This window comes from Varroa jacobsoni, unplaced genomic scaffold (genome assembly GCF_002532875.2).
Source record: "Varroa jacobsoni isolate VJ856 unplaced genomic scaffold, vjacob_1.0 scaffold_1066, whole genome shotgun sequence".
In the NCBI taxonomy this organism is placed as follows: domain Eukaryota; kingdom Metazoa; phylum Arthropoda; class Arachnida; order Mesostigmata; family Varroidae; genus Varroa; species Varroa jacobsoni.
This window is the reverse complement of record NW_019213968.1, coordinates 259,128-286,151: the sequence shown is the minus strand read 5'-3', so window position 1 is coordinate 286,151 and position 27,024 is coordinate 259,128. Positions and strand designations below refer to the sequence as shown.

General features: G+C 37.5%; 2 protein-coding genes across 7 annotated transcripts in view; both read right to left on the bottom strand.

Moving 5' to 3' along the window:
* Nucleotides 1-2,662: 2,662 nt before the first annotated feature.
* On the bottom strand, nt 2,663-7,110 carry LOC111266236 (very long chain fatty acid elongase AAEL008004). The gene is made up of 2 exons (XM_022843553.2): nt 6,617-7,110; nt 2,663-6,418 (listed from the first exon to the last, which is right to left on the bottom strand). Exons 1-2 carry the CDS (start codon nt 6,990-6,992, stop codon nt 6,162-6,164), a joined length of 633 nt encoding a protein of 210 aa, XP_022699288.1. The 5' UTR covers nt 6,993-7,110; the 3' UTR covers nt 2,663-6,161.
* Nucleotides 7,111-7,219: 109 nt separating this feature from the next.
* Nucleotides 7,220-27,024, bottom strand: part of LOC111266233 (mitochondrial sodium/calcium exchanger protein) — a 45,749-nt gene continuing 25,944 nt past the window's right edge. For 2 of the 6 annotated variants that reach the window (XM_022843548.2, XM_086970830.1), the window contains exons 9-18: nt 26,247-26,555; nt 25,692-25,921; nt 22,800-22,907; nt 22,356-22,488; nt 21,983-22,179; nt 20,802-20,958; nt 20,133-20,200; nt 12,097-12,292; nt 10,335-10,400; nt 8,480-10,091 (exon numbers count right to left, since the gene is read on the bottom strand). In XM_022843548.2, the coding sequence (XP_022699283.1) occupies nt 12,113-12,292; nt 20,133-20,200; nt 20,802-20,958; nt 21,983-22,179; nt 22,356-22,488; nt 22,800-22,907; nt 25,692-25,921; nt 26,247-26,555 (1,382 nt within the window). In that variant the 3' untranslated portion in view covers nt 8,480-10,091; nt 10,335-10,400; nt 12,097-12,112. Of the gene's footprint in view, nt 8,377-8,479; nt 10,092-10,334; nt 10,401-12,096; nt 12,293-13,063; nt 14,149-20,132; nt 20,201-20,801; nt 20,959-21,982; nt 22,180-22,355; nt 22,489-22,799; nt 22,908-25,691; nt 25,922-26,246; nt 26,556-27,024 lie in introns of those variants that run through there. The other 4 variants (XM_022843547.2, XM_086970829.1, XM_022843546.2 and 1 more) reach the window with 4 other exon arrangements.

Below are 27,024 nucleotides of genomic sequence, written 5' to 3'. Positions count from 1 at the left end.
TCATAATACTTGGGTCATCCAGATATTTCCAAACCTTAAACGATTATTGTAGTAAGCGACTTTGTATGTGTAACAACCAATCCATTCGTTTAGTAAAGCATGCAAATTTAAGCTATCACCAGATCATAAAATAAGGGCGTTACGCAAAATACATTTTTTTTAAAAAACTGCCGTTGAATTTAAAACACTTAACGCAATTGCATAAGCCGATAGCTTCTTGCTGCTGCCGTTGTTTCTACAATCGATCCGTTCCGCGGCGCCGGTGTGGTCGCTACGCCGCGTGCTGAGCCACGCAGACAATTGCCCTGAATCGGTGGTTGTTAAGTAACCAGCACTTGATCACGATGTTCTTCCGTGTGCCTTAGTTGAATTGAAGGCCACCAGATTTGGAAGCATTGCGTCATGTTGTGCATAATAGATAATTCAACATCGGAATTCGGAACAATCATTTTATTGATAATACAGTGAGAGGTATGTGTATATTTTCCGAAGGTCTGTAACCTAAATACCAATGTTTATGCAAAGTAAATGGCATGGAGGATAAATTGACTAAATAACAGTTTTACATTTAGTACTCTACGTACGGATTAAATTTAGAACTAATCTGCAGGAACGAAAGCTCACCATTTTATATCAATAGAATTATTTCCGGATCTCGCCGACAAGTCAGTCATTGCGAGATAAGTACTAAATGCTCATTTTGGAGGAATGGGCAGCACTTGTTATAACCTACACACCTAGTCCCACCCGATAGGCCAGTTTTACATAATTCAATTTACGTACACCTTTAATAAATCAGCTTATTATATTTCTTTCTTGCACGTTCGCCAACATACGTTATAGCGATAGAGATATGGGCATGAAGTCGTACTTATAATTGTGAGGTTCCCATCTCATTTTCAGCTTGAAGTTAGGAGTTTTTTAAACTATTTAATTATATAGTATTTTCTTATCTTGCCGGCACATTACTACAATAACGATATTATGATACGCTTCCGTCGAAATACCTTTGATTTACTCTGCACATGACCACCGCAATGGATTTGTTGCGGGAATTTTAGCTCTATAAAATAAAGAGTAAACGGGGGCACACTTGGCAGACGTGCCTTTTATGCAGTTATTTAACGTTTATCAAAACATTTGAAACAAGAAGCTAAAGCAGTAGAATCACAACTACGTAAGAAACATTATTATCTTTGGTGTTACACAAATAGCCAGTTCATAAACATTAGAATAATACCTTAATCTTCCGCGCTGACTAACTTTCATATGAATTCAGAGAAAAGCTGATTGTATATAGAGGTTTACGATAGCACTAACATTGCTAATATGACTGTGCGATGGACGCTTCCATAAACTAAATAGTAAGTCAAAACGAAAAAAAGAAATGGAAAATACAAGTTCCTTCCGCTGTCCCCTTGATGTTACAGAGGTAATGTGTTCGTCTGCTAAGGTTTTGATTGGACACGCCAGATAGCTTATTTTTAAAACCGGCCGTGAATACGTTTCGTTTCGTTCTGAGCTACAATTGCCTGAGGCATTACTTAGTGAAAAGCATCAGCAGTGGCTAGAAGTACTGATTCCGCTGTTCAGAAAACGCGGATAATTATGGCAGTGCACCGATAAAAAGAAAAACCTAAGTATATGCTAAATACATCAGAGATATGGGCAGTTTTAAGAGGTTGATAACTGTCTTATTATTAAAGTATTATAAGAAAAATGCAATGTAGGTTTCTTATTAAAACTTGCTTTTAAACAAATATTAGGCAGAACAATGACATTCTCGTATATGTTAAATATACTTTCCTCTATTAAAACCGGTGTTTTTCGTCTTCAACTTTATTATAAAAATCAACATTATAGTTACAACTTTAATATAATTATTATGAGTTGTTCGTGCTCAATTTCCCGAAACCAAATTCCATCTTTTAACGATAGATAATTTAATAGTTATGAAAAATTCCCGACCTATCGAATAACTCTGGAGAGACTATTGTTATCATTAAAATATATACAAAGATTGAAACAATATTGACGAAATTTGTAAACCTTTATTTTCATAATGGAGCTTCGGCCAGCTTTCATTGAATCTATTGGAGACTGACTAAGTCGCCAACATAGCTCCATATGTATTTTAAGGGGCCTCCTATAGTGTCGGCTGCAAAAAGCTCTGCATCTAAGGTTAAGTTACCTACTTACTTGTTTTCTTGCAGTTAGCGAATAGTGCAAAAATCGATAGTATTAGACATTCCGTTTGTTACTTATGGCTTTTATAGGGTCAGCAGACCTCAGAGCAGAACTAAAAGTAACCTCTATTTTCAAAGCGTCGGTTTCTTTAAACAACCTGTATACAGGTATAAAAATACTTTAGATATAGCCGAAAAAAAATTCACATTTTCAATTTATAAAAGCATTTTAAGAACATTTTTTTAAATAATCCTGAAGGAAAGTAGTATATGTAAAGTCTAGTACAACTCATGCGCGAGAAAGTTGTTTGGTATATAAAGATGTCGCTCATTTCGGTACGTCATGTCGGCTTTAGCTTTCATTACACTCTTGAAGTCACTTAAAGGCGAATCTTAAAGCACTTACACGTCAGAAACATCATTGCCGGCATTTAGCCTTTTTTTAAATCTTCACATTAAAAAATATGTAGTCAAAATCAGGGTAATCCACAAAGTAAACAGTTTTATTTTTTTTTAATACAAGAATACATTCTACTCTTAGAACTTTCATAACTGCTAGAACAACATGGCAGTTAGACCAGCTGATGGCGGAAGCTTAGTACCAATTTAATAAACAATGCAGCAGCTGTCGAAAACAGCGATGCAGCTAAAAATTCATCTTCGTCTGTATTGCGGGCTTTCTCTCCTATGTCTTCTTCGATGAATGCGAAAGAAAAGCTCGCAGGATTGGTAAATTATTTTTGCTATAGCGTATTGTATCGCAATTGGTTCCTAGAAAAAGCATCGGGCACTTACATTTTATGATTGTTTCGTTCTGACTAGATTCCGTAAGAGTCAAGCATATGTCTTACCATTTTGCAGTTCTACTAGGAGAAAGGTGGAAAACATATGATGGGGTTCTTGTAATGTATAGCTTTTCGAGACATTCATTTAATCAACCATGTCTGATCAAACGACGGTTTTTCTATTTGCGCTTGTAGTGGCATCGCTTATGTCATTTATTTTCATCAATTTTGCTGTCACACGTTTCAAATGGATATAGGTATTCAGGATATAGAACAAAAATTTTCGATTCCGATTTTTATTGGCTCAAAGTATTACTTATTAAAATTTTGATTTAATCTCTTCTTCCTCTTACTAGGTCTAGTGTGAATTTTGTTTCTTGAATTATATTAGTATGGTGTAAGTCTACTACTGTATTAAATAAAATTCTTCGATACGTCGATAAACAGACGAGTTTGATAGACTCGTCTGTCAATAGTGCTTACTGGCGTTAACAGATATAAAGGTATTGTTAAAGCTATTTATTTAGTTCACTTCAAAAGCTGTATAGTGTTCAGTTTATTATGAAGTTGGCTTTTTGTAGCCAGAGCATGATAGCAGCTGTTAGGCATGACAACGGAACGGCGTCTAACATTGACCACGACCACGAACGCGCAATTTGTGGCGACCTTTCGCTCTATGGACCCAAAATGGCCAGCAATAATTTTACGATACAGCGCCGTTGTATCGTCCGGCTGTTGTACAATCGTTCTCGCCACTGCAGCCGCAGCGATCGTTTATGGGGCATCACAAGCTACGAGAGTAACGACGCAGATAGACCGGAGGACTAACGGATGTAAGCTTATACATAAGACGATGTATATACAACGCATACCCACAAAGACGCATGCAGGCGGTCGGCAACACACAACGCTACGTACCGTCGCTTTGCTGACCAAGTGGATGCTGCAGTCAGACAAATATGAGGGCCGGGGTTCGCTCAGGGAAACTGCTGTTCTAAGCACTGTTGACGCGATAGTTGCTGCTGTTGTTGTTACTGCAGCCACATATTCGCCGGAAGAAAGAAAGTTTCAGCTCGTCGCAGCTACGATGCTTTGTCGTTGTTGGCGTTGTTGGTGCTGATTGTAGACGTTGTGGTAGGGAAATGGTTCAGGCGATGGCAAACTTATATCAGCGGTAGTTACGATCTGATGGTGTTGGTGACGTGCCTAACACTTACTGCTGCTCCTCCTCGTTGTTGGTGTCGCTGATGTCAGAGTCGCAGTGGTAAAGCCCTGGTGGCTTTGCCCTTCTTCAACTGCAGCTTTTTACCGTTGTTCTCTTGCAGCTGACAACGCTGGCATTTTCGGCGTTGGTATCTGCTAGTGTCTGTATGTGTCTGTGTTCTCCGTATTTGTGTGTGTACTTGTGGCCGCAAAAAAGTCGCACGTTGCTCCAGGAAGTAATGTACGATGACATCGTAACAGCGGCAGTGGTAGCAGCAGCTGTGGCTACCGGCCGCTGTAGTAGTTGCCGAGTTGTTGCCGTAGCTGATGTTCGAACTAGAAACGTGGAACAACGTCCGTCAAGAAATGGTAGTAGCTAACATCTGCAATGTGGTTCTAACCATGAAGAGATGAGGAGTTCCCGCAGCACTTTACGTCATAAAGGCGATCGCGAGACAGCGGCCATCGACAGCAACGCAGCGGGGGGCAGCGTCGCCGACATTGCCCCAAGCGGTGGTGACAATCGTAGCAGTAGCAGACGTCGAAAGGGAGAGACAGGGAGAGATCATAGTTAGTGGTGGCTGTAATGGCCTAAATGGCACATGCCTGCCACCGGCCCCTACAGTCATCAGCAGCACCATAATTGACATAACCACGACGACCAACGAACCCCACAAAGACGGCGACGACCAGCGCTCGAAATGATTTAGAAGTCGCCGACCCGAACCGGAAGAGCGACGCCATCGACCATCAGGAGGACACTATCAGTTGACGTCGGCAGCAAACAACTCGTAGCCGCAGCGGCGGCAACAGTTGTCAATACTCACTTCTTAAAGACAGGGCCCAAGATCCATCAATGTGTTGACATGTGGCTATGCGATTGTGAATCTATCAAAGTCAAAGGCTTGCCGCAAATGTACAAAATATACGAATACGTATCCGTGTAGCATGTGTAAGTGTGTGTATTGAATTGATATAATACGGCTAGTACGTTAGATACTTTAAAACAGTGAAGTAGATTTTGCTTGTTGTAATAATGTAGCGAGCGTCAAACACCTTTAGCAACCTTGACGAGCGTCAGGCAACCTTGCCAATCGATCATTTAATCTGGGCAAGTAAATACTGCTTTCTTGGCGTAATTCATTGTAAAAATGTCTCTCCAGGAAAACGATGATTGCCGACTTTTCTGTTTAAATACAATGCAATAAATAGAATAAAAAAATAATGAAAAGATAAATAAATAAAAGGAGGCTAACAGTAAATAAAATATACTCATTTCAGTCGTGTGAACGCAATGTTTAGCTTCGTTTGCTAACTGTAACAAACAATGCATGCTTTAAAAAGTTTTGGCCATCCATTTTATCAGGACCAATGTTTTCCCTTTTGTCCTGATCTTAGAAAGATCCCGAATACCTCGTACTATGGTCACGATGCTATCTAATGTCTAAACAGTGAATACACTCTGAAGTATACCATTTTGGTGTTTTATTTACTGGCAACCAGCAGGAGGCCAAAAACACAGCAAATAAATTTAATATAATATTAATCTTAATAATTATTATTAAAATAAGGAAGCACTATGTACAACAGAGCGCGTTCTGGCCAGCAGAACACCCGATGGCTAGCGGCTCCTTTAGCCTTCGACGCGCGCCGCGCCCCATACGCCTGAAGGCGCGCTTGAAGTTGAGTTAGTCAGTACTGAGTTCCAGACGCTAGGGCGCCTCACTGCGAGGTGAGGAGGAGGTCGAGCTCGGAAAAGCAACACCCGCCCCCTAGTGCCAAAATCCAAGAAAGATATCGGGTCAAACCTTGATTATCATTCGTCTGCAGGAAATTACACTTGATTAAGGCTAGGAGGTAGGGAGTGCGTGAGGTGGTTGTGGAGAATATCGTACGGCAAGGTAAATTTCTCGAACAGGCTAAACAGACGCTTTTTTAGACGTCTTGCTGAGTAATGCATACTTTTCAGATTCCACTGAAGAACTTCTTAATCGCTTTTCGTGCTGGATCCAATTATATACCTTTCATCCTGACCCTTGATATAGTTCTTATAGTAGAAGTCCGAGAAAAGACAGGTGAAGAGTCCAGCTTCAAGCACCATCAGTGATGCCATGGTCTTAGGAAATCCGCAGTCGAAAATAAATGGCATCAAGCCGTGCACCATAAGCGCGAAGAACTGTGCAATTTGAAACTGTGTCACGTACTTTTTCCACCAGAGGTTGGGTTTCACCGAAGACGGTAGCGCTGCAAGACCATAATAACCATACATAACCACATGTACCGCCGCATTAAGAATAGGGAACATAGCGACTTGTCCTGTAATACCGTTATTGATGTCCATCCATACGGTGCCTAAAGCAAGAGAGTGGTGCAGTAGGTGAAGAAAAGAGATATGACTGTTTTTTTTTAAAAACACGAAGAATACTGTATCTAGTAGTTCACCAATTTTTGTGAGCATATACCACCAGCCCCAGTATAGAAGCACCGAGTCAGTCGTCGACGTCGCCTCGCACACGACGTTGTACGGTCCGATTTCCTGGCCAACGTAAGTTAACTTTAAAGTGAGCACACAAAAGAACAAACTTAGTCCGACCATAATCACGTTGTAAGCCAGCACGATGGGCCTTATATTGAATGCCTCGCGGTTTTTCATCAGACGTGGCCCCAGTGAAGTGCAGAAATATAGATACGAGGCAAGAATCGACACAACGATAACTGGAGAGCCCATCATTGGCCAGTCACGCGTGCGTGGATCGCCCGTGCTGAGTATCAATCCAAGATACGAATAATCGGGCTCTGGCACCGTTGACGACGCCATCTCGCAACGCCCGCTTTACACGTCTATTGCTCTTTAAATTCTACGATGTGCTCCCGGCTATACTCACAATCTTTCGAAGACTGCAAACGAGTCCACCGCGGGGTTCGGGGTCCGCGTGTCGGAGCTCCAGTGACCAGAGTCTTTGCTAGTCCAAGGGGCTTATACCTTACGGCATCGCTGATGGGAGGGGCGCCGGCGAGGGCCCGCGGTAAGGGGCCAGCTGAAAAAGGACGGATTTCGCTTTGGACCCAGACCATCAACGAACGGATGGCTTAGGCTGCGGGTCACATCAAGCCAAGGTCAGAAAGCTGCTTCCCAATACGACGTTCTAGCTGGCCAGTAGAATCTTGTGTTTCCGGATCAGCTGCTATAAGGATGCACCGACATTTCTCTGCCTTGCGATTTCAGAGCCGCGCGCTAAAGCTGCAGTAACACCAAGCTGCCTATTGCACATTGTCGTTACCATTACCCTAACGCAAATGATGACAACTGCGAGGAAAAATGTGAGAAATTATGGCATGTTGGTTATTTGACAGAGCCATTATTATCATCACTATTATTGGCATCAGCAGCAGAGGCATCCATTGTTTTTATCAGTGAAAATGTACGCACCGGGATACGTGATCAAAAGGCCTTTGCGTGCATTCACTAAAGAGGTACAGCAAATCTATCACTTGATCATCTTGATTAGAATCTCCAACAACGTTAGTGTTTTGCTTTACCCTGATACTCAGGTACCTGATTCGGTATACGAACAAAAGGCACATTACAGTCATATTTAGTCTTACTAATTCGCTAACAGGCTTATTTTTTGAACTGGAAACAAAAAAGTTATGAATTAGCTTACATAATTGTTGAGCCTTTAGTCCCTTTTCCTTCTAGACCCCTTAGGTATAGAAGTTTGTCGAATTTTCTATAAACATAGAAGTGTTTCGTGTAAAATCTCTGTGAGAAATAATTAACGTCGTTTTGGATAAAATAAATCCCAAACTTTTTTTTTATTAATGTGAACGTAGTTCAAAATAGAAAAGGCATCTTCTTTTAACATAATTCGATTTATTGGATGTCGCAATATTTTCTTCTAGCGATAACAGCAGTCATAATTTCGATCTCAACCAGTGATGTTGCAAATTAAAAAAAGAGAACAATGTCAGTACTTTTTGTTTTCGTTTCGCAACGTAGTCTTCGTTCAGGGCAAAAATTTCATCCCGTGATAGTTTAGCGGGTAAAGTGTTTGCCAAGTAATCTTTGTAACGCGTGGCGATCTAGGTTCGAGCCTAGGCAAGAACATACTTCATCCCCCGGTGAGAGCCAGGCGGTTGACGGAATGACTGACAGCGATACCGAACGTGACACAGATCCAAACACAGAGAGACCTATGAAGCTATCAGAGCAATTTTTCGATGAAATTAAGAGTATCACATAGATTCATCTTGTTTATAGGAATAACTATTAATAAACTCAATTTCAATAATAATGTCATAATATTGTTTATGTCTACCTCACTTCCACATAATTTATTTGCATCTAATACATATAAAGATTTCTATTTTTAAATGAGATATAATACTGTAGAGATATGCTTATTCATGATAGTCACCAGTCCCTTGACATTAAGTCAGATCTGCCCGGCTAGTGGCAATCTCCATCTTCGCATAAAACACGCGGCTTCGCAAATTCAACTGATTCAATCAGAGTGCAGCTTATGAAAAGCTATCTCGCACATGATGAGGTCGTAATCATCGATTACGAATACATAAATTAGATAACGGTTTTTTTTCTCTAAGAATGCCTTCAGTTCGTTTGTTTTAACCCGTTGATTAGTGGTCGATAATTGAGAAAAGATATATATCGATATCATATATTTCATCTTTCTTTACCTTGATAGAATAAACATATACTTCAGTTCTATCGAGATCGGAGGTCCTGACCATGTCCTTTATGAAGCGCGCCGTTCCTTTTAGCAAATATAGCACAGCTTGTATGCATTGACATCGAGCCTTAGTACACATTGCAAGTAAGCAGGTCTCACTACGAAGTAATGTCAAATTATTTGCAGAAACGCTTCTAGATCGCTTGTGTGTTGTAAATCATCTTGGGCATTGGTTTTTGGTATGGCTTAGGAAGCGAATACAAATAAAATCTGGGGAACCGGTGCTGACACTGACACTACTAAAACTTGCTGTACTCTTTTCGTTTACATTCTGGCTGAAATTGCAAATTCCCAATCAATTTTCAATTAATAAAAATGTTTCACTTTTTTTCAATCATAGTCCATTTCTATTTAATAGTACTTCTTATTTTCTGACCTTTATTTTATTATTAATGTTCTTCGCGACTACCGCAGTGATTGGGTGAGCAGAGACCCCTAACTCATAAACGACAAGCATTATGTCGGTTGCAATAACCAATTTGAAGTCACTGACCTATTCAAAGGTTTATGTCCTTAACATTAGCACACCGCGCAGCTACGTTTTACGAGTTTGAATATTTAGCATAAGCTTAATATAAAAATCCAAGCGATCTTTGCCGTTCCACGGGTTTAGGCCTTAGAAAAAGTATGGCTGTTGAGAGTCTCATAAATGTTATCATATAGCCAATATTTACAAGTTTAGACGGCATGTACGGGGTCATCCGACTTGGGCAGATGAAACAAATAATTATACAGACATACAATTTAAAATTGACAAAGAAGACAAAATAACATCGTATACTTGATATCTACCATTTAAAGGAGTTGGCATAATACACAGTATTTTTTCTTTCGTACGTCCAATAGTCTACATTAAATGTTATTGGGGCTAAATTTTATTGATGACATGATGACAGAATCGTCTGCTACAGTAAGTGTAAATAATAATTGTATAGTATTACAGAAGTTATCGAGATGACATTAACACAATGCATAGTTAAGATCGCTCTTTTTTAATAATGTGCTTATCCACTGCTACTTTAATATATGTGAACTGAAAAGTTCGGCGAAGAGACCTTGATGGGAACTTGGGTTCATATTGTGAAGATTACTTTCACCACGCGGACAATCCGTTTTTCTGATAACCTGAACTTGCTAGTAACGGTAGCCGTTGTTCGTTGAGCGCCCTAAAAAGAGCAGCCTGCTTTATTCCGGTCCTCGCTGACAGTGATTCGACGTTTCTATGCACGTTACTGATTACCATTTTCTCTATATACTATTCAATATACATTCTTTGCAGACAGTAAGAGACTCATAGCAGATACTATCCTGAATCAGCGAGGTTCATTTTGGTGGAACATTAGTAGCTTTATTATATGTGAACAAGTTTTCGGAATCATCAGTTTGTAGCTATAGTATCAAGAACTTGCCTTCGTCTTAAAAGTCCAACTCGGCAGGTGGGTCTTGTTGGTTTTATCTGAGGTTTCTCGGAAAGTCTTATAAAACAGCATGACAACCAGACAAGCAGCAATCAATTTTAATTATAATAGTATCTAACTTTACTCAATTCTTATTTATCTGATTACTGACATTCGGTATTCATTTTTTCTAATGTTGATGCAAGATACTTGTTAGTAATATATATATATATATATATAAGGTAAAAATATTTAACTAAGAAGATGATTTGGTATGAAGAGTGACCTTCCTTGGTTAGTATTTCTATGTTTAGTCCTGTATTTATACGTGCGATTTCTTTGTAACGGTGTAGATTAATATTTAAATTTGGCAAGCTAATAAGTAAGTATTTATATTTAAGTAACATTACAAATGGACACACTCGTTGAATTAACTTAGGCAGTTTTGTTTTCGTTTGCTTTGGCGTGCCTTGTTGCGAAAATTACATTATCCGTGTAAAATCCAAACTGGATTGCCCATTCAAAGTAAATGAACTAAAAAAAAATATATGCAGCTTGGCGTCGAATTTAATCTATATTTATTACTTTTATGATGTAAAATCATTATACAGACGCAGATATTGTCAATGAATTAGTCTTTCTTCTTTCAGTATTCGAATTAACTATTCCTTCAAGCACTCATTCTTTTTAGTGAGTCATATCTATTCGTGGTGTATATGGATGATGACCTTAGGGTACCAGCTGACTGACTTTGCTACATCAATTTTAAATTGTTAGAATCATTCCCATCATAGGTTTTTTTTGCAATTAACATATGTTTATAACGATTCTACACATATTTGCAGTGGAGGTATGTAACTAAAAAGAGATTCACTGTTTTTATAAGCTGTTCCATCTATGTAGTTTATGTAGGTTATGTGGTTTTTTTTTATGAAACATGCATCTTTGCGCTTCGTAGTAGTCTGTTCTGTGATTCGGTGTTTACTGTTATAATGCATAGAACTCTGTGATAAAACTTTCTTAAAATCGTGATATATAGATTAATACTGTTACTAAGTAATTAGACAGCCAAGTACCTATAGCAATTGTATAAAAGTATGCAGTTTTGCGAAATCTTAATAAATAAGGAATGTCACATTGTAATTGTTAAAGCATGAAAGCTATAGAATTAGTCCAGAGAACCATAGATGGGTTATTTGGGCATATCATCGATTGTCTAGAAACGCTACAAAGCCGCTTATGGACAAATAAACAGTGGCTATTCGGTTGTTTCAAGTAACCCCAAACAGTGCTAGACAGCTCAGGTAAAATTCTTCCAATAAGTTGGTGTCCCCTGGTATTTTAGCAATCTGTGTGAAATTAAGCGTCACGCTATATATTTACGTGGCTATTCTTATGGTGGTATGGTTAGACGTGGATGGTGATTTAGGAGCCAATAAAGAATACGATATCATTAGATTTCGTAAAAAATCAAAATAGTAATCTAAAATTTTGTTATTATCTGTATTACCAATTTGGAAGTGGTCAAGCTTATTTACAATACCTGTTCGTTATAATCATAGTTTGTTACATCATCAGCATGCGACCTGTAGACCTTTAGCCAGAATTGTATTAAATATTAAAATTGCCGTGTCGCATTTTTCTCATTCACCACGTTTGGCAACTTTCGCCTTGTCTAAAGTGTAATTTACACATCATATATTAGCGTACTTCTGCACGTCGCTCAGTGGCTATCAGTCTGTCTAACAGCTATCTTCAATAGTATTGGCCTTACCTTTCTTTAAATCCGTTTAAAATTTGAGAATCTCCAAGATTAACGCAGCCGTGAAAAAGACCCCATAGAGGAATATCAAATACGCGCCGAATTCCCGTCTTGAATGAAATCCTAGGATTAGCATGATTGCCATTGTGGAGATTAGCGATTGGCAAAGTGTTGAGTACATGAGCCCGATTTTCACATTGTAGTCCAACTGCAGAAATGGACAAAAATGCAACAGAAAGCATCCATTAGCATTTAAGTACTATGCGTACGTTAGTCTTGTAGAAGTAATAGCACTAGTCGTATAAATAAGTGACAGGGAAAAGTGATGTCGGGAATAAAAAAACGTATCAACTTGTTATTTAGGCTTACTTTCAGACAGAGGATTGTAGTCCGACCTTAGATTTCTGAGCCTTTGTTGGAAGCAAATAAAAACTTATTATTAATTGACCTAACTTAGAAGTGTAGTAAAAGCAATATGTGTATTTTACACAGCAGGTGTGATTAAATGAAAATGGCAAAAAATATATGTATATATATAACTAATCGAATATTACTTTGCCTGTAGTACCACGCATGGGCAAAGTCTAACAGCGGTATAAAAACCAACAATAAATGGATACGAGCTTGGTCAGAGTAATAGCTGTGTAGAGGGCTTGATCACTGAAGCTCACTTAACACAAATACTTAAAACTCAAGGCGCGGACTGAATACAGTTGGCTCGTTATTTTTCCATTGCAAATATTTCACGAACGAGTTTAAATAGAATTGTCGATAGGATATCTAGAAATAATATGGGGCTGATATTAATATTTTTGTACATTTGCATACTCAAAACTCGTTGCTATCCTGTAATAGCTCATTCCAGGCTTACTAAAAAATACTCCACTTTACCTACGGTAAACTTTGCCAATCTAACTTTCTAGAGATAACTTTTACTGCCGCAAGGACAAATTGGTATATATGTTAGAAATCAGAATACTTTGCCAGCTGAATTGAGTACATATTTTATTTATTAATCTGTTGTTATCTAATAATTTATTTCTTCAACTGTGTCTTGTCGATAGCCGTTCTTTTCAGTCTTATGCCAAAAATCTATGCAAATAACTGATGCGTTATGTATGATTGTTCCCTTCACTATTTCTTGATAAAATTTTTATCAGATTGGGATGTCATGCTTTATGAGCATGGCTATGTGGCCGTATGAGCACATTGTCTTTACGCGATGTCGCTCGCGGTCGTCGCCCTTTTACTTCGTTTGTTCATAGGCAAATGGGCTGAATTCGGCTGCGATAAGGCTAATCGCTGTCCCTTTTGCATTGAGTAATCAATGTGAACGAATGGACGTTAAATTTCATTCAAATAAGGATTCAGGAACTTGAGTGTTCGCATGAGGTCCGCACGCGCCGCCTACTTAATCGGGTAGTCTTGTAGACTACCTCTGGTTTGCAGGCAGGCAAATGTGCGAATTTTTGCCTATTTCACTACTGTCAGAGGCGTGTGTCTCTTGTGAATCGAATTTGTATTGCGTCGATTGCGTCTTATGTTTCTGCTTGGGGATAATCCTTGTCCATAGTATACTGACAGCTCTCTCGTGTTAATAGTTTTCGCAGCCGCTGATGCTAAACCCTTCAATTCTGCAGTAATGACTTGACCACTCATTGTTTACGCTTGCAGTCCAGAGATTCAAGGCCAGACTCAATTGTGTATCCGAAGCATGATTGTCGGATTGATTATTGTGACTATTATTGTCATTACCATTAATATTATTACTCTTATTATTAATTAAATTAAGTTTCGCAATCTCTCTAACATATGCCAACCGTTCCGCTCCAGCTATTATAGATTATTTTCTTCCATGACTGCTTTACACATGATACTGGCATAGGTTTGTTCCGACTCGTCTAGCCAACTGTGTTTGGTAGTTTTTTTGTTTACGGTCAACGCTGTGTTCAATTTTTATCTGCCTAAATGTTTTAAGTTTGGTACAGCCTTTCAGTAGCGTTGCCTCAGACGGCTGGTTCCCACCACGAAACGAGGTGTGCCTGACTGCGTCCGGTTTCAAATCTGTAAACGTGAGGTGACGTGCCCTTTAGTTTATTGGACAAATATATTTCTACCTCATCACCGCGAATACTAACTACTAACTGCGTGGGATATCGTTTATTTCGCCTTCACATATACTGTCCTATATTCGCTGTCGTTTTACATCGGCTTGCCCGAACAAATTTACTAGAGGACAAAAAGAACTCTCTCTAGCGTCCCCACTTTATTTATTATTATTTTTGTTTAGATACGTAGTTATTCGTTCAATCCATTGAGTTGTAGTTGTCTTAATATCCTCGTGCAATTTTCCCACTAATCCTTTTGCACACAACACTTTGGTTTTCTGTCTCGCTCTTTTTTGCCTTTGATTAGCTCAATTAATCTGAGTCGCTTATGTTACACCTAGAATATAACGTAAATTGTAAGTCTAATACACATAAGCAGTTCTCCCCCTTGCAGTGCCGTGCTCTACTTGACTCGTCACTTGTTTACTCTTTAACATAAATAAATACCCACTTTAACATAAATTAATTTGATCCACGTCACATGTAGCTTAACATAAACTATAGTTCAATCATAGACTTCTTCTTTTACACTTAACCGGTTGCAACCTTTTTAAGATCGTGTGACGCCAGTTTCGTGCATACCGTTTCTTCACTTCAATTAATCCGTTTTCCAAATTTTTTTGCTAACCTTGTGAAGTTCAAAAAAGCTAAACTATCAAATATAAACAGTTCGTCTATTCTAAACAGTTGTTATATAAACTGCAACAAAAGGAGAAAAAACTTTGCATACATTGCTGTTACGCCCAATGAGGGTAAAAAATTATTTTTTAGAGGTAAATATGTATCCATTTGAAGAGTATAATCCATATGTTGAAAATAACGTTTCATGTGATTAATTATGAACCACTGCGGTAAAGGTTTTTATTCTAACCATTTTATGTCAGTGGTAGAAATGAACAAAATAAAAAAAATCTATAGTTGTGTTTATTCCGTAAATAAATAAGCAAACCTTCAGTGTTTTAACAAATTCTCAACGGCTGTCGAGCAAATCCAAAATATTTAACTAACTGCAATCTTTATCACGCTTTATAAAAAAATGAAACTTCCCAGAAACTATTTATCCAATTGGTTTCATCATAGAATTGACCTTTACTCCTGTTGATTTTGCCCTGAGATATAAAAAGATAGTCAACTCTAATATATATATATATATATATAGAATTGCCCGCAGACTTGCCCCAAGTTAAGTATAGTTGTTGTTTAACCTAAGGTAAAGTTCGGATCAATGTTGCTCGTAATAATCTTATCATTGCACATTGCGTGCGAATTCATGTCAGTGACTTGCGTATAGCTGTTGGAGCAACCCCTTTCGATTACGCCAGTGCCCGTCTCCTACGAATATAGTGTCCTTACGGTTACCTCGAAATCGAAAGAAAACTGCACCTGCGAAACTAATATAAGATTAAGCCATTTATACGTAATGTTGATTTGTTTGGTATACTCATACAGAATGTTCAAAATAAGTACGGATAACCACCAACAAAGATGCAAAAAAACGACAAGACTGCGGAATGAAGTCACCGTAAGAATCCGTACAGAAATCAACGACAATTACCTGTTATATATTATATTACTTGATTATTTAAAAATATCTTCACAAGGCAGAACCAGTGTGATACCGGTAATTCATAACTGAGTATGTCACTATTTAGTGTTTGTTTTAAAGCCTTGTGTAAATCTTGTAAGTGGCCATTGAGCTTTGCTTTTAGATATCTGCCATGATAATGTGGGACTTCAGCGAGCCGGTTTTCTAACTGTAATGATATCTACGAAAGACCGAGAGTCGATGTTTATTCGACCCTGGACAAGATTCGATTTATTTATTTGTCGACCTGCAAAAAAAAAGTGTCGTCGATCCTCTATAGGTGAGATCGGTACGTCACAGATTGGTTACAAGGTACGCGCACTGGATTGGATCATTTTTCATTAGCTGATCTTAATGTTTACTTGAATTATGAATGTAAAGCGTGTTGCATAAACTCAGCATAGTCTATAGTACTTATATAGCAGGTAATGTACTGAAATATGTTTTGTACGCATTTTGAAGATGGCTTATACTGTAAGAATTATCACAGGAAACGTTTGTATAATGAAAATACAAGAATTTTCTATGGGTGAAAATTGAATACCCGGACAAAAGGGATTTCGAAACAGCTGCTGTATATATAATGGCAGAGTAGAGTAAATTCTCTATTTAAAACCAAGTGTTAGTTATATATACATTATCCATTCGAGGCTTATTGTATTCATCATTCCAAAATAATGAGATCACAATAATTAAATATGGTCCACAAACACTCAAAGTTATTTATGATTTCGATTTTTACGAGAAATGACGAATGAGATGAAATGAGAAATGAAAGAGCAGATCTAAATTTTGAGGCTTCAGCATGACATTATAGGATAAACGGCAATCTCTGCTTTCTCAGGCAAAGCATAACCGGTGCTTGCCGTGCTAATTTTTGAATCTAGTTAGTTACATTAAGAAGATTAGTCGAGAGAAGATCATGTGTTGAGAGGATTTTTGGGATGCAGTACGACAACATAGACATCAATTAAGAAAATTTATTTTTAATATTACACTACTTTTGCTCCTTCTAAGGCAAAAAAGCTTCGCTGGGACACCCAGAGGTGCGATTTTTAAGAGAACTGGTATTTTCTATGACTTCTTTACTGTTTAAGGGACATGGAGAGCTAAAAAAATTATGTATACTAGAAAATGTGTCACAAACTAAAAAATCTTTTGATTTTGATGTCAAAATACTTGTCACGCATTTCTTAATGACACGACCCTCAGGCATTTACGGTTCAAAGCTTATTTGTTCGTGACAATCTAGGAAAACTTTCTATAGAATACAATGCTAAACTGTAATTCGGTGTGCGTGTGGTGGCTTTTTGGTAGTGTTTGGGCAGCTCAAAACAAGTTCATTTCACTGAAACTAAAAAAGTAATAAGGAAAGAATAGACGAACTGTGACCAACTTGCACGGTTAGATAAAAAAAAAATCGACCTTCTCAGCTTTGCCAATATTCATGAGCCAGGTCTCATATGATATCACTTAGAGCTAGATATAACCGTTATCTGTCATATGCAGCCTTCTATACCTACTCAATCGGTTTCACGCTTTTTATAATACTCTATAGTTGACAAAATATCCATATATAGTACATAGCGCTTACGTTTGCAATGTACAAAAATCGATTAGCTGTATTACTTTGGATCTAAATCGCGTCCATCGAGTGTCTCCCGTATAATCTCAATTGGAAGACGTGATCTGGCCAGCTAATGCGTGCCTCTTCACATGCGTTGCCATAACTATAGGCAATTAAGCATGTACCTACCAAGCTTCCAATTTCAGCGTCGGTAAAGGAACGTTGGTTATTACTACAGTGGGTCATTACAGAGGGTTTTGTAGAAGCCCTCTGTAATATATATATATACCATATGTATAAAAGCAAGCAACCCTTTTTAGAAGGGTTGCTTGCTATACGCTTATCACCATGTTTCATAGGTGTGGTGGAGAAACCTCAACTAACGCCGACAAGAGCCATCCTGGTTAAACCCTTAGTGAAAGCAAGTCCTTAAAACTATACATAAGAAAATGATTTCGAGGATTCGTTTCTAAGACAAGAATAACCGAAGGCCTTAAAAAAAGTAAGTATATAGTCTCAAGCAACTACGAAACCACGTAATGCATGCTCTCAAGGTTCTAGCGTCAGAAGGTCATTATACGAGAAAAAATTAGAGAGGTAAATCAGTGAGCACTTGCAATGGACCACAAATTTATCAATAAAAAATTTCTAGAAGACACGGATGTTGTCGCTAAATCGTTTTTAATGTCTCTGAACTTAACGCGCATTTTTTTCATTACTAACGCAAGCAACAAACAATCTTCAGCAGATGCGTTATACTGTTGGCATAGACAAGGGTAAAATTATTGCGGAATTTCAAGAGCTCGTTGCTCACGATAAACCCTAAATTATAGGGAAGGTCTTGCTAATTACACGGCAATTTGACCCGCAAATTTATTTCCGCAAACCATTACGTTCGCCGGTAACAAAAAGTATGGTAGTCAGTCATTAGCTAAGGCTATTGGTTAAAATGATAAATCTAGTATTTACAAAGTGCATAAAAGCATGTTTTTATTTGGATAACATTGTTGGGAAGTTACTTTTGTATTCGTTAACTTGTTATAAGTGTTCGACATAGAAGATTAAAAACGCAGGTATCACAAGTTTTCATTCAGTACGTATCATAAAACAGAGAAAAAACAAGCTTACTGGTATGATAGTTACTCATTGGGGATATCATTACGACCTTACGGCGGCGCACTCGAAGATTCTATTATGAATTCACTATTTTATGAACTTTGTTAAGCACTGTTTAAATTTACTGCTTATCAGTAACTTCTGCATTAAAAATAAGAACTGGATGTACATTAGCATGAATAAAATAAGAGTTAACCTAAAGATAAAATTTACTTCTAAAATCATAAGTGATCTCATATGCATAAAACCAAGAGTGCCAGATATATATATATATATATATATATATATATACCATATTAGCTGACATTACATTTGTGTTTAAATACATTTGCCAGGCATCGAGAAAGTCTGCCACTAGACAAGGAACGCAAAACCCACTTCTGCAAATACAAAAAAAAGCCATGGGGAGAACACCCATGTACCTCTTCGTCCAGCTACAGAATAATTGCCTAGAGTTTGGAGAAGAGAGAGCAAATCTTACAGGTAAGAACGGGACATCCGAAATTACATGGCAGGCCTTGCGTTGTCAATGCTGCCGACATTCCTAAGCATTTCCCACAGGTTTTGTAATAATTAAAATTATTATTATTGTTTGAAATACAATGCAGCTGTACTTAAATGAAGGCATAGTGTGGATTAACGCAAACACAAAATGCTCACGAGCTACGGCTCGATAGAAGCATTCACTGTACCAATTTGATCACTATGTACAATTTGGCACTATAGATAAGACATGTAAACTATTCATGAGATTTTTCAACCATAGTTGGGAGTCCGACAAGATATCTTTCAAATGATTATTTTAAATAACCAAAATATTATACATCTGTATTGCTGATGTTGCAGAGGGCAAATATGAAAACCTATTAAAAGGTTTTTATTATTAACTATAACTATAAGTTCACAAAACAATCACTACCAATGGGATGTCTCGTGACCCTCAGTCAATATCAGAAGTCAACTGACAAAGTACACAATTTTGACGTATCTAGCAAGCAAGCTAGTGCGCCTGGCTGGCGCACAGGCATTCGGAGTCTTACTATTTCGAAGAGATTATACGTAATTAAGTACATATTCTTCTGACTGCAATACTGTCATATCATAAGGTTTTATGCGTATTATTTACCATTTGGTTGAAACGCAACATGTTAATTATACAAATAAAAATGACTTTATTCACACAAATTGTGTAATATGTGTCTTGGGTTATATGGAGTAATACAAATATGTGATATAAAACGTAAATTTGGCTTTTAAAAGAGTTCTTAGTGAATGTATTCACAATATTTGCAACACTAGGCAAATATAAGTAAAATAAATTAAGGTGATACTTTATTAATAAAGAAATTATTATAAATATATTAGGCTATATTAAATAAACTTGTGAGATCGGTTAATTTCATCCATAATTACAATAGTACAAGATATTCAATATGTGTTAGTCTAGCTTTCTTATACAAAAATTTAATTTTCGAGTTTCTAATCTCCTTTATCGGAATTGAGTGAGATATCCATACAGTCAACTGGCCAAGAATATATGTAACAGTTGGAAAGAACAGCTGTTGGTTTTTTGGTTTTTTCCTACTAGACCTACTAGCGGTTTGAAGTAATGCTACTTAACTAGAACAGAACCGAAAAACAAACTCAAAACATTTATTCATCACGTACTCACCTTAGAATCGGACTCTTTATCTGTCAGCAATATCCAGGTGTAGGGTAAACCAAAGCCCAATAATAGATCTAAATAGAAAGAATTACAGGCATGCATTAATTTGTTATCGTGTATTCATATTGTTCAGATTGACCTGCAACTTTTGATGGCGCTGTGGGAGGCGATGGCAGCATAGCGGCTGGTAGGCGGAAATTGTGAAGTCAAAATATGTGGTTTCGGCATGACATAGTTAATTATTTATTTTATTATCATTATTAAAAAAAATTAGTTAAAATAAGAAAAATTATATTAAGGCAAAACGGGGGTTGAATATCCGTGTAAGAATTCATTTCATATTAAGACTAGCAGGTTCAAGGTCGAGTGCCTATTAAGAAAGAAGGGGTAAGAATGCAAATATTGTTATGCTAACCAAATCAAGTTTTAGTCAAGCGTCAATATTCATGTAATTTTTTCAAGGATATTCAATCTATAACTATATTCAATCCATAATGAATATCAAGTGGTTCTGTGCTAAAGAACTTTTATCTTTTTGGTTTTTTGATTTGATTTGTTAAGTTTTTTGATACACTTATGCTTTAAAATGGTTGCTACCCGGTTAACAACCGTCACACTCGAGTTATATTAAAGGTACGTATAATGTATATGCAAGGTATATTCATCGTTCCTTACTTAATAGAGGTCCTCCAAAGCAGGCTGAGATTGCCATTCGAGGAAAGCCTTGGCGAGCCACCGAAAGGTTTGAAATGAAGTCTCCAACAGAATTGCCCCACGCAAGCACAGTCATTCCCAAAAAGGCGTCCGATAATCCAAGCACAATTCCTACAGCCTGTTAGAAAGGCAGAGAATACAATTATCTGTATAGAATGGTCAAATTTTTTTAAATACACATTCTTACTGAAATGGCACAATAGTTCAGTAAACTTAGCCTGCCTCAACTACAAGCGACAGTTTACCGAACGGTCTGCCTTTTTATAATAAGACACTTTTGTGTCAACACACTATTCTGTTGTTTGTGATTTGAATCTTGTGAGCTATAATCTTATTATTACTACATACTTGAGTTTGTATTATCGCGCGTTTGTATATAAACGTGAAAAAAAAGTGTCGACAATCTCACAAAGGACTACATAATTTTGATTATATGAAGCTGAGGCGCTCGACTTCGCGCAAGCACTTTATAACAAATAAACCTATCTTATTACAACCCATTTTCATATATAAAAAAAAAAAACTACGCTCATTTAAATTAGATATTCCACAAGGCACATTTAAGCCGAGTTATGTATATTATTTGGCTGTAGTTCAAGGTATCTTGAATCAAGACGTGCATCTGTGACACATTTTGCCTTTACTCAAAAACGTTGCTCCGGGGGAGCTGGACTACTGTATCAATAAAGTATCGACAACTGATTGGTTATCACTGCACATGCCTCCATCACCTAAATCACAATAGTCAGCTTCAAAGTAATTCATTCAGAGCAGATGAAAAAAAGAATAATTAAATATTTTAATAGGTTAACAGGATCATTGCCACAAGCTAGAGCAGGTTAACGACGAAACTTTAAAAAGGTAACGAGTTAGGTGACGCAGGGTAACTGCTATGGGACAATCGCTAACGCATACCCTAGCTATACTGATTTACATTAAGCTGGGTATGAAATCAGCAACAAATCAGATTAGCTGGCTCAATTAACGGTGAAACACGAGCGGATTAAAGCCCGCAGGTTGCTAGATTATTCTAAGATCGAGGATACTACCTACAAAGGAGTCGTACTTTTTCTGCCCTAAATAGAATATGCATGTCTCTATTATTGGTGAGGAAAGACTATTATAAGCAAAGACTACATTACCTTCAAAAGGGAAACCACCTCATTAGCCAGCATGTAGATCCAAAACACAGATACGATAAAACCCGCGAAGCCGAATGCAGCATGGTATGGTGGGGGTTTGTCATAGCATGAGGTAAACCATACCGCAAGAGCAATAACCATTCCCGCGGTACTAACGATCACGATAATAGGTACGTTTCCTACATAAAATGTTAGGGCTATACAAAACAGAGAAGAATTTCTAAGTTTGAGAAGAAAAAAAAAACAAATAAGAATACTATCACAATTGTGCTAATGTTAGGCAGATCATTATACAATATTATAGTTTGTTTAATTGTATATACGGTATTCGTTGAAGGGTGGTCTGAATATTTCTGATTCAAAAGACACCTACATTTAAGATTGAACATCACCGCAATGGGAGCAGTCACGCAGTGTAATACATTAAGAATACGGCACCAGTTATTCTTATGATTATTCTCGTCAACGACAGGGACGGTAAGTGCCAAGATCACATATACCGGAGCCTGCAATGGAGCAGAAAATCTGTTGGAATAATATATTAAACCCAGCAAGCGCCGTTATAATTTTCGTTCTATTAAACAATCGCAAGTAATTTTCAATTGCTTTTAGAGAAAACAATTTTTCTGGTCTACAGGACGGGTAGTACTTCCTAGTTTTTGGAAAATTTAAGAAACAGCTAATATACAGCTCATACTTTGACATTTGAGAATATTTCACTGTCTGGAGGATCACGTGTGAATCTAGGTAACCCATGATTGCTTTTGTTTGTAGAGATATAAACAGACCGACTACCCATCGCTAAAGAAGAACTTACCTTGACGATCTGGAAGACTTTCCAGAACCAGTTTAATTCGTGCCAATTCTCCTTGTCTATCGGTGAAATTTGAGTCAAGAATTCCTCGAGAGGTGGAAGGTCCATAATCTATTAAATAAGTAGGAATCAATCCGATAATATTTAGATAAAAATAAATCGCTAACATAAAACATATTTAATATCACTAAAGTACATCTCTTGAGTTTTATGTCCACTATGGCCGTTAGACATTTTATCAAATGGCTGGCCTCCAACACAAAAAGGAGTGTGTTCACGAAGTTCTCTAATACCATGAAACCACTCTTACAAACTCTCCGGCATCGCTAAATCTAAACAGTTATGTAGCACATATACTAGAATAAGCTAAAGGTCATAGCAGTAATAATAATGAGTTTTGTAGGAAGATATAGACTTTCTGAACAAGAACTCTCATAATGTCATTCTGCAGCAAACAAAAAAAAGCAAAGAGGGTCGGGCTTGCGAAGAATCGTTCATTCCCCAATACAATAATTTTATGTACTACATTTATATAGGATGTGGGACACAGTTCTAAAATTGTATTGTGATGATCTGTGATACATTATAATGCAATATGACCCATTTATCCGCTACACAATTAAAAAAGAATAAGCAATAATTCAGGTCATAGGTTGGCGGTTGTAAAGCATGCTATACTAAACGTTGACTAAAGCAGTTATTCGAAAAGTCGCTTGCTACGTTCTTGCTACCTGTCAGATTAGTTTCTAACAGCTGTAGTGTGAATTTCAAAAAAAAAAACATGTTTGTCGCAATTGTCTTGGAAATAAAATAATTGCTACCAAGGACATATAAACTACCATCAAAATTTTTAAATGCTTAAAGCATCTTGAAAATTTCATTTTAATTAATCATGCCATTGTGCATAATGCTCATCTTTTCGTTTTCACGTCTTACCAACTACATAGGTTATGATTAGTACATCATTGCAACAGGCTCATTAGCTGATCTTAATACATATGTAACTTCTGTCGATAAAGTACAGCTATTATTTAGTGAAAGATAATCGCTAGTGCTCTCAAAACAACCTAACGATAAGCCTACCATATATACAAATTAGGCTCGCTGAGAGCAAACTGATTTTTTTTTGTGTTAGATATTTTCATACGTTTGTCTTATGGATAGCAACATATCTATTATTTGGTTTTCCATATGTAATTTTTTTATTAATGGCTTCTTGAAGTTAATCGATAATGGAATATGCTTGCCCACAGTTGCCCTTTTTTGGGCATGAAAAGCCTCATAATCACCCAAATCTAGATTGAGAGAATAAGCAGGCTTAAGGTAACGCTGGATATTCCTTTGCTCAATCCAAGAACCCATTGAAACAGGGTGATGAGGTCTGGCGTACTCGTTAAGTCGATAGATTACGTGCTTTCAATTGCTATGTTTTCAATTCATAAATCTCTTGCGGAACTTGAGATAGCGGGTTGAATTCACTGCTTCATTTTCTGCAAATACTTTGTAATAGCAGGTGTCCCTGATGTCCACTGCAAGCGCTAAAATCACTTTAGGTTTAAACCTACTTGACACTGTCACCGAACTCGATTTCTCTCCAGAGCGACGCTATTATTTTGCCCGGTCTTCTTCAGACTCCGAACTACGCCTCATCTTGAGCAACCGTATACTCCAAGCAATACGCTGTCTTTCGAGTTTCGACATCTGATCACCCCTTCGCTGGCCTTCAAGACCCTAGTTTTCGTTCTTAAAATGATTCCGCCATTCACATACTATGCTTTCGTTTAAGGCATACTTTTCTATCTTTACGGATCATTAATAAAGGTCCGTGGCGCTGCGGCCATGGAGGAAGAAAAACTTGCTCACTGAGAGTTAGTTTTCAAGCCCAAAAGATCGTCTTTTCCTCTGAACTCATTCTCTTTGAAGTAAACGGTTTTCATTCACAACTTGAGACAGCTAACGAAGGCGCGCTATCGGTGGTCGAGTCGGGCCAAACTTTCACATTGACAAGTAATTTGATAATAGCGAACAAAGCCATATGATCAACGCTGAGACGGACGAATTCCGTCAATTATTTGTTAATAAATAAAACTTTTATTTTCTGAGATCTTACTGCTTTCTATTACAACTATTAGAAAGGAGTTTAAGGAAGCTACTATGCTGCGATGTGTTCATCTCAAAATATGAAGACGACAATACCTTAAGTCGTAATAAAAACTTTTAAGGTAGTTTGTTGATTACAAAGTACCCCAAATTAGCCCATCTTGAAAACTTGAAATTACTACTAAATTAGGTGTAAAAAAACAGATGCTATAGATTATTATAGACGCGGGAATTTTGAGCCACGATGCTAATCAATACGAGACCACTTGCTTGCGAGCAAACGTTAGAAGTCGAAACCTGTTCGAAGTTGGACCGTACTTTTACGTGGAAAATATATATCTTCTAAGCAATTATACTCGAAGCCCCCTAAAGAATGAACAACTAGCGTTAAATTACTTCCGAATTTAAAAAAAAGCTATAGAAAACAAGCAGCTCCTGGAATTCGTTAATCTACTCTAATGAGCGGTACGATATTTTGTAGAAGAAAGCTTTACATGTGATTTGATTTAAACCGGGCCCGCTTTCTTGTTTTGAGAAAGCTTTGCCGTAGATTGGTGGAACAGACATTTGGTCTTCAAAGAGATATGCAAAATTTAAAAAAAATTAAAAATAATAATAATAAACAAAAGAAATTGTAACTTAAAATTTCTACATAAGATTAAACTAAAAAATAGCATATGAACTTCGATAGTACATTTGTAGTGCTCAATGGATATATTTTTTAAGGGCATAAAAAAAAGGAACGAGTGTAAGGTCGACGCTTATACAAATGTGTGACTTTTTTTAGCCATTTACCTTGACTTTGGATTCAACTTCTTGTCTTGTTTCCTCCTGTTGAAAATTCTCATAGTTAGAACAAATATGGAGGGCCGTGTCTAAGGTCAACATCGTCGAGAGCGCGGCTGAGTTGATAATCAGTCCGCTACTCTGTGCATCGGTCTGTTCGAAGTCCACAAAGTGTGTTCCTATTGGCAGGTCCATAGAGTGGCCATTGAACGAAGAGCTAAGCTTCTGGTGCTCGTTCACTGCATTCAATAATGTATTCAACCAGAAAAATAGACATTCAATGCGTCATCCTCTACGCAGTACAAATGCTATACAATGTTTAGCGGGGTGGGAAATGGAACTCTAGATTGTAGAATTATGAAGAGACCTGCATCCTTGTGTTTCAGCCTCTCTTTGGCAACATACTGTGAATTCAACAGAGACTTGAGAACTCTTAACACAGCAAGCTATTCCGTTCATTCTAAATTCCAAGTTGACAATTACTACACATCAACTTATTTCTTGAAAAGCCCTTAAAACACGACATTCAACATTTTAGCAATAAGAGCACAAAAAAGAACAAACCAGAGGCTGCTGGTAATTTATGAACAGGATTTCTGAAAGTGCAACCGTTTCGATGAAACGAATTATGGCGTGGTCGCTGCTGCTGTTGATGAGGGTTAGCCTCATGGAGACAGCTATTATTTGTGCGACTTTTGTTTAGCCTTTCTTCGCAACCGAGGCTATTTCCTCGGAAGTGAAAGCCGGAACAAAGCGAATTTGCGCGTGAGTGATTCGGTGTTGGAAATCGAAAACGGTGTGAGTTCAGTTGTGATCGACTGCCAGATAAAGTCCGCCTACGCCGTCGCACATAACTATCTCGAAAACTTGACCCTGTGAAAGAACAGTGACAAATACAAAAGTATAGGAAAGATTTAAAATAAGTATTAGGTTTAGGGCTGGCAAAACTAGCTGAACTTTTTGAATAAACGAAACTATTTGCGCTAGAGATCGACATGCGTTTTTGAAGAAATGTTTATTGGTTTTTCATAATTTCAGCGCGTGTACTTCAGCCATGTTTTTCTCTAAACACACTGCACAAAATTCCGTCATTGTTTATATGAAGAGTAACATCGATGATATCCGATTTATATTATTTGACCTTCAATGTGCTACAGGATTGTGGAAGTACATAATTACAGTCTTGTGATGCAACCGTCCACTGCATGCATTTTTTTCGAATATAACTAGTTAATCACATTTTTTATTTCTTCTCTTTTTAGAGGTTCTTAGAAGTCGAACGAAATAGTTTACGCAGGAAAACAGTCAATTCATTCGTGTAATTCGAAACTGCAAGAACCGC

Bases quoted from the DNA above. Each gene is read 5' to 3' on its own strand.
- LOC111266236 (XM_022843553.2), bottom strand. From the start codon at position 6,992: ATGGCGTCGTCAACGGTGCCAGAGCCCGATTATTCGTATCTTGGATTG. The intron at 6,419-6,616 runs GTGAACTACTAG...ATGGTCTTGCAG, and splicing joins GTATATGCTCACAAAAATTG to CGCTACCGTCTTCGGTGAAA.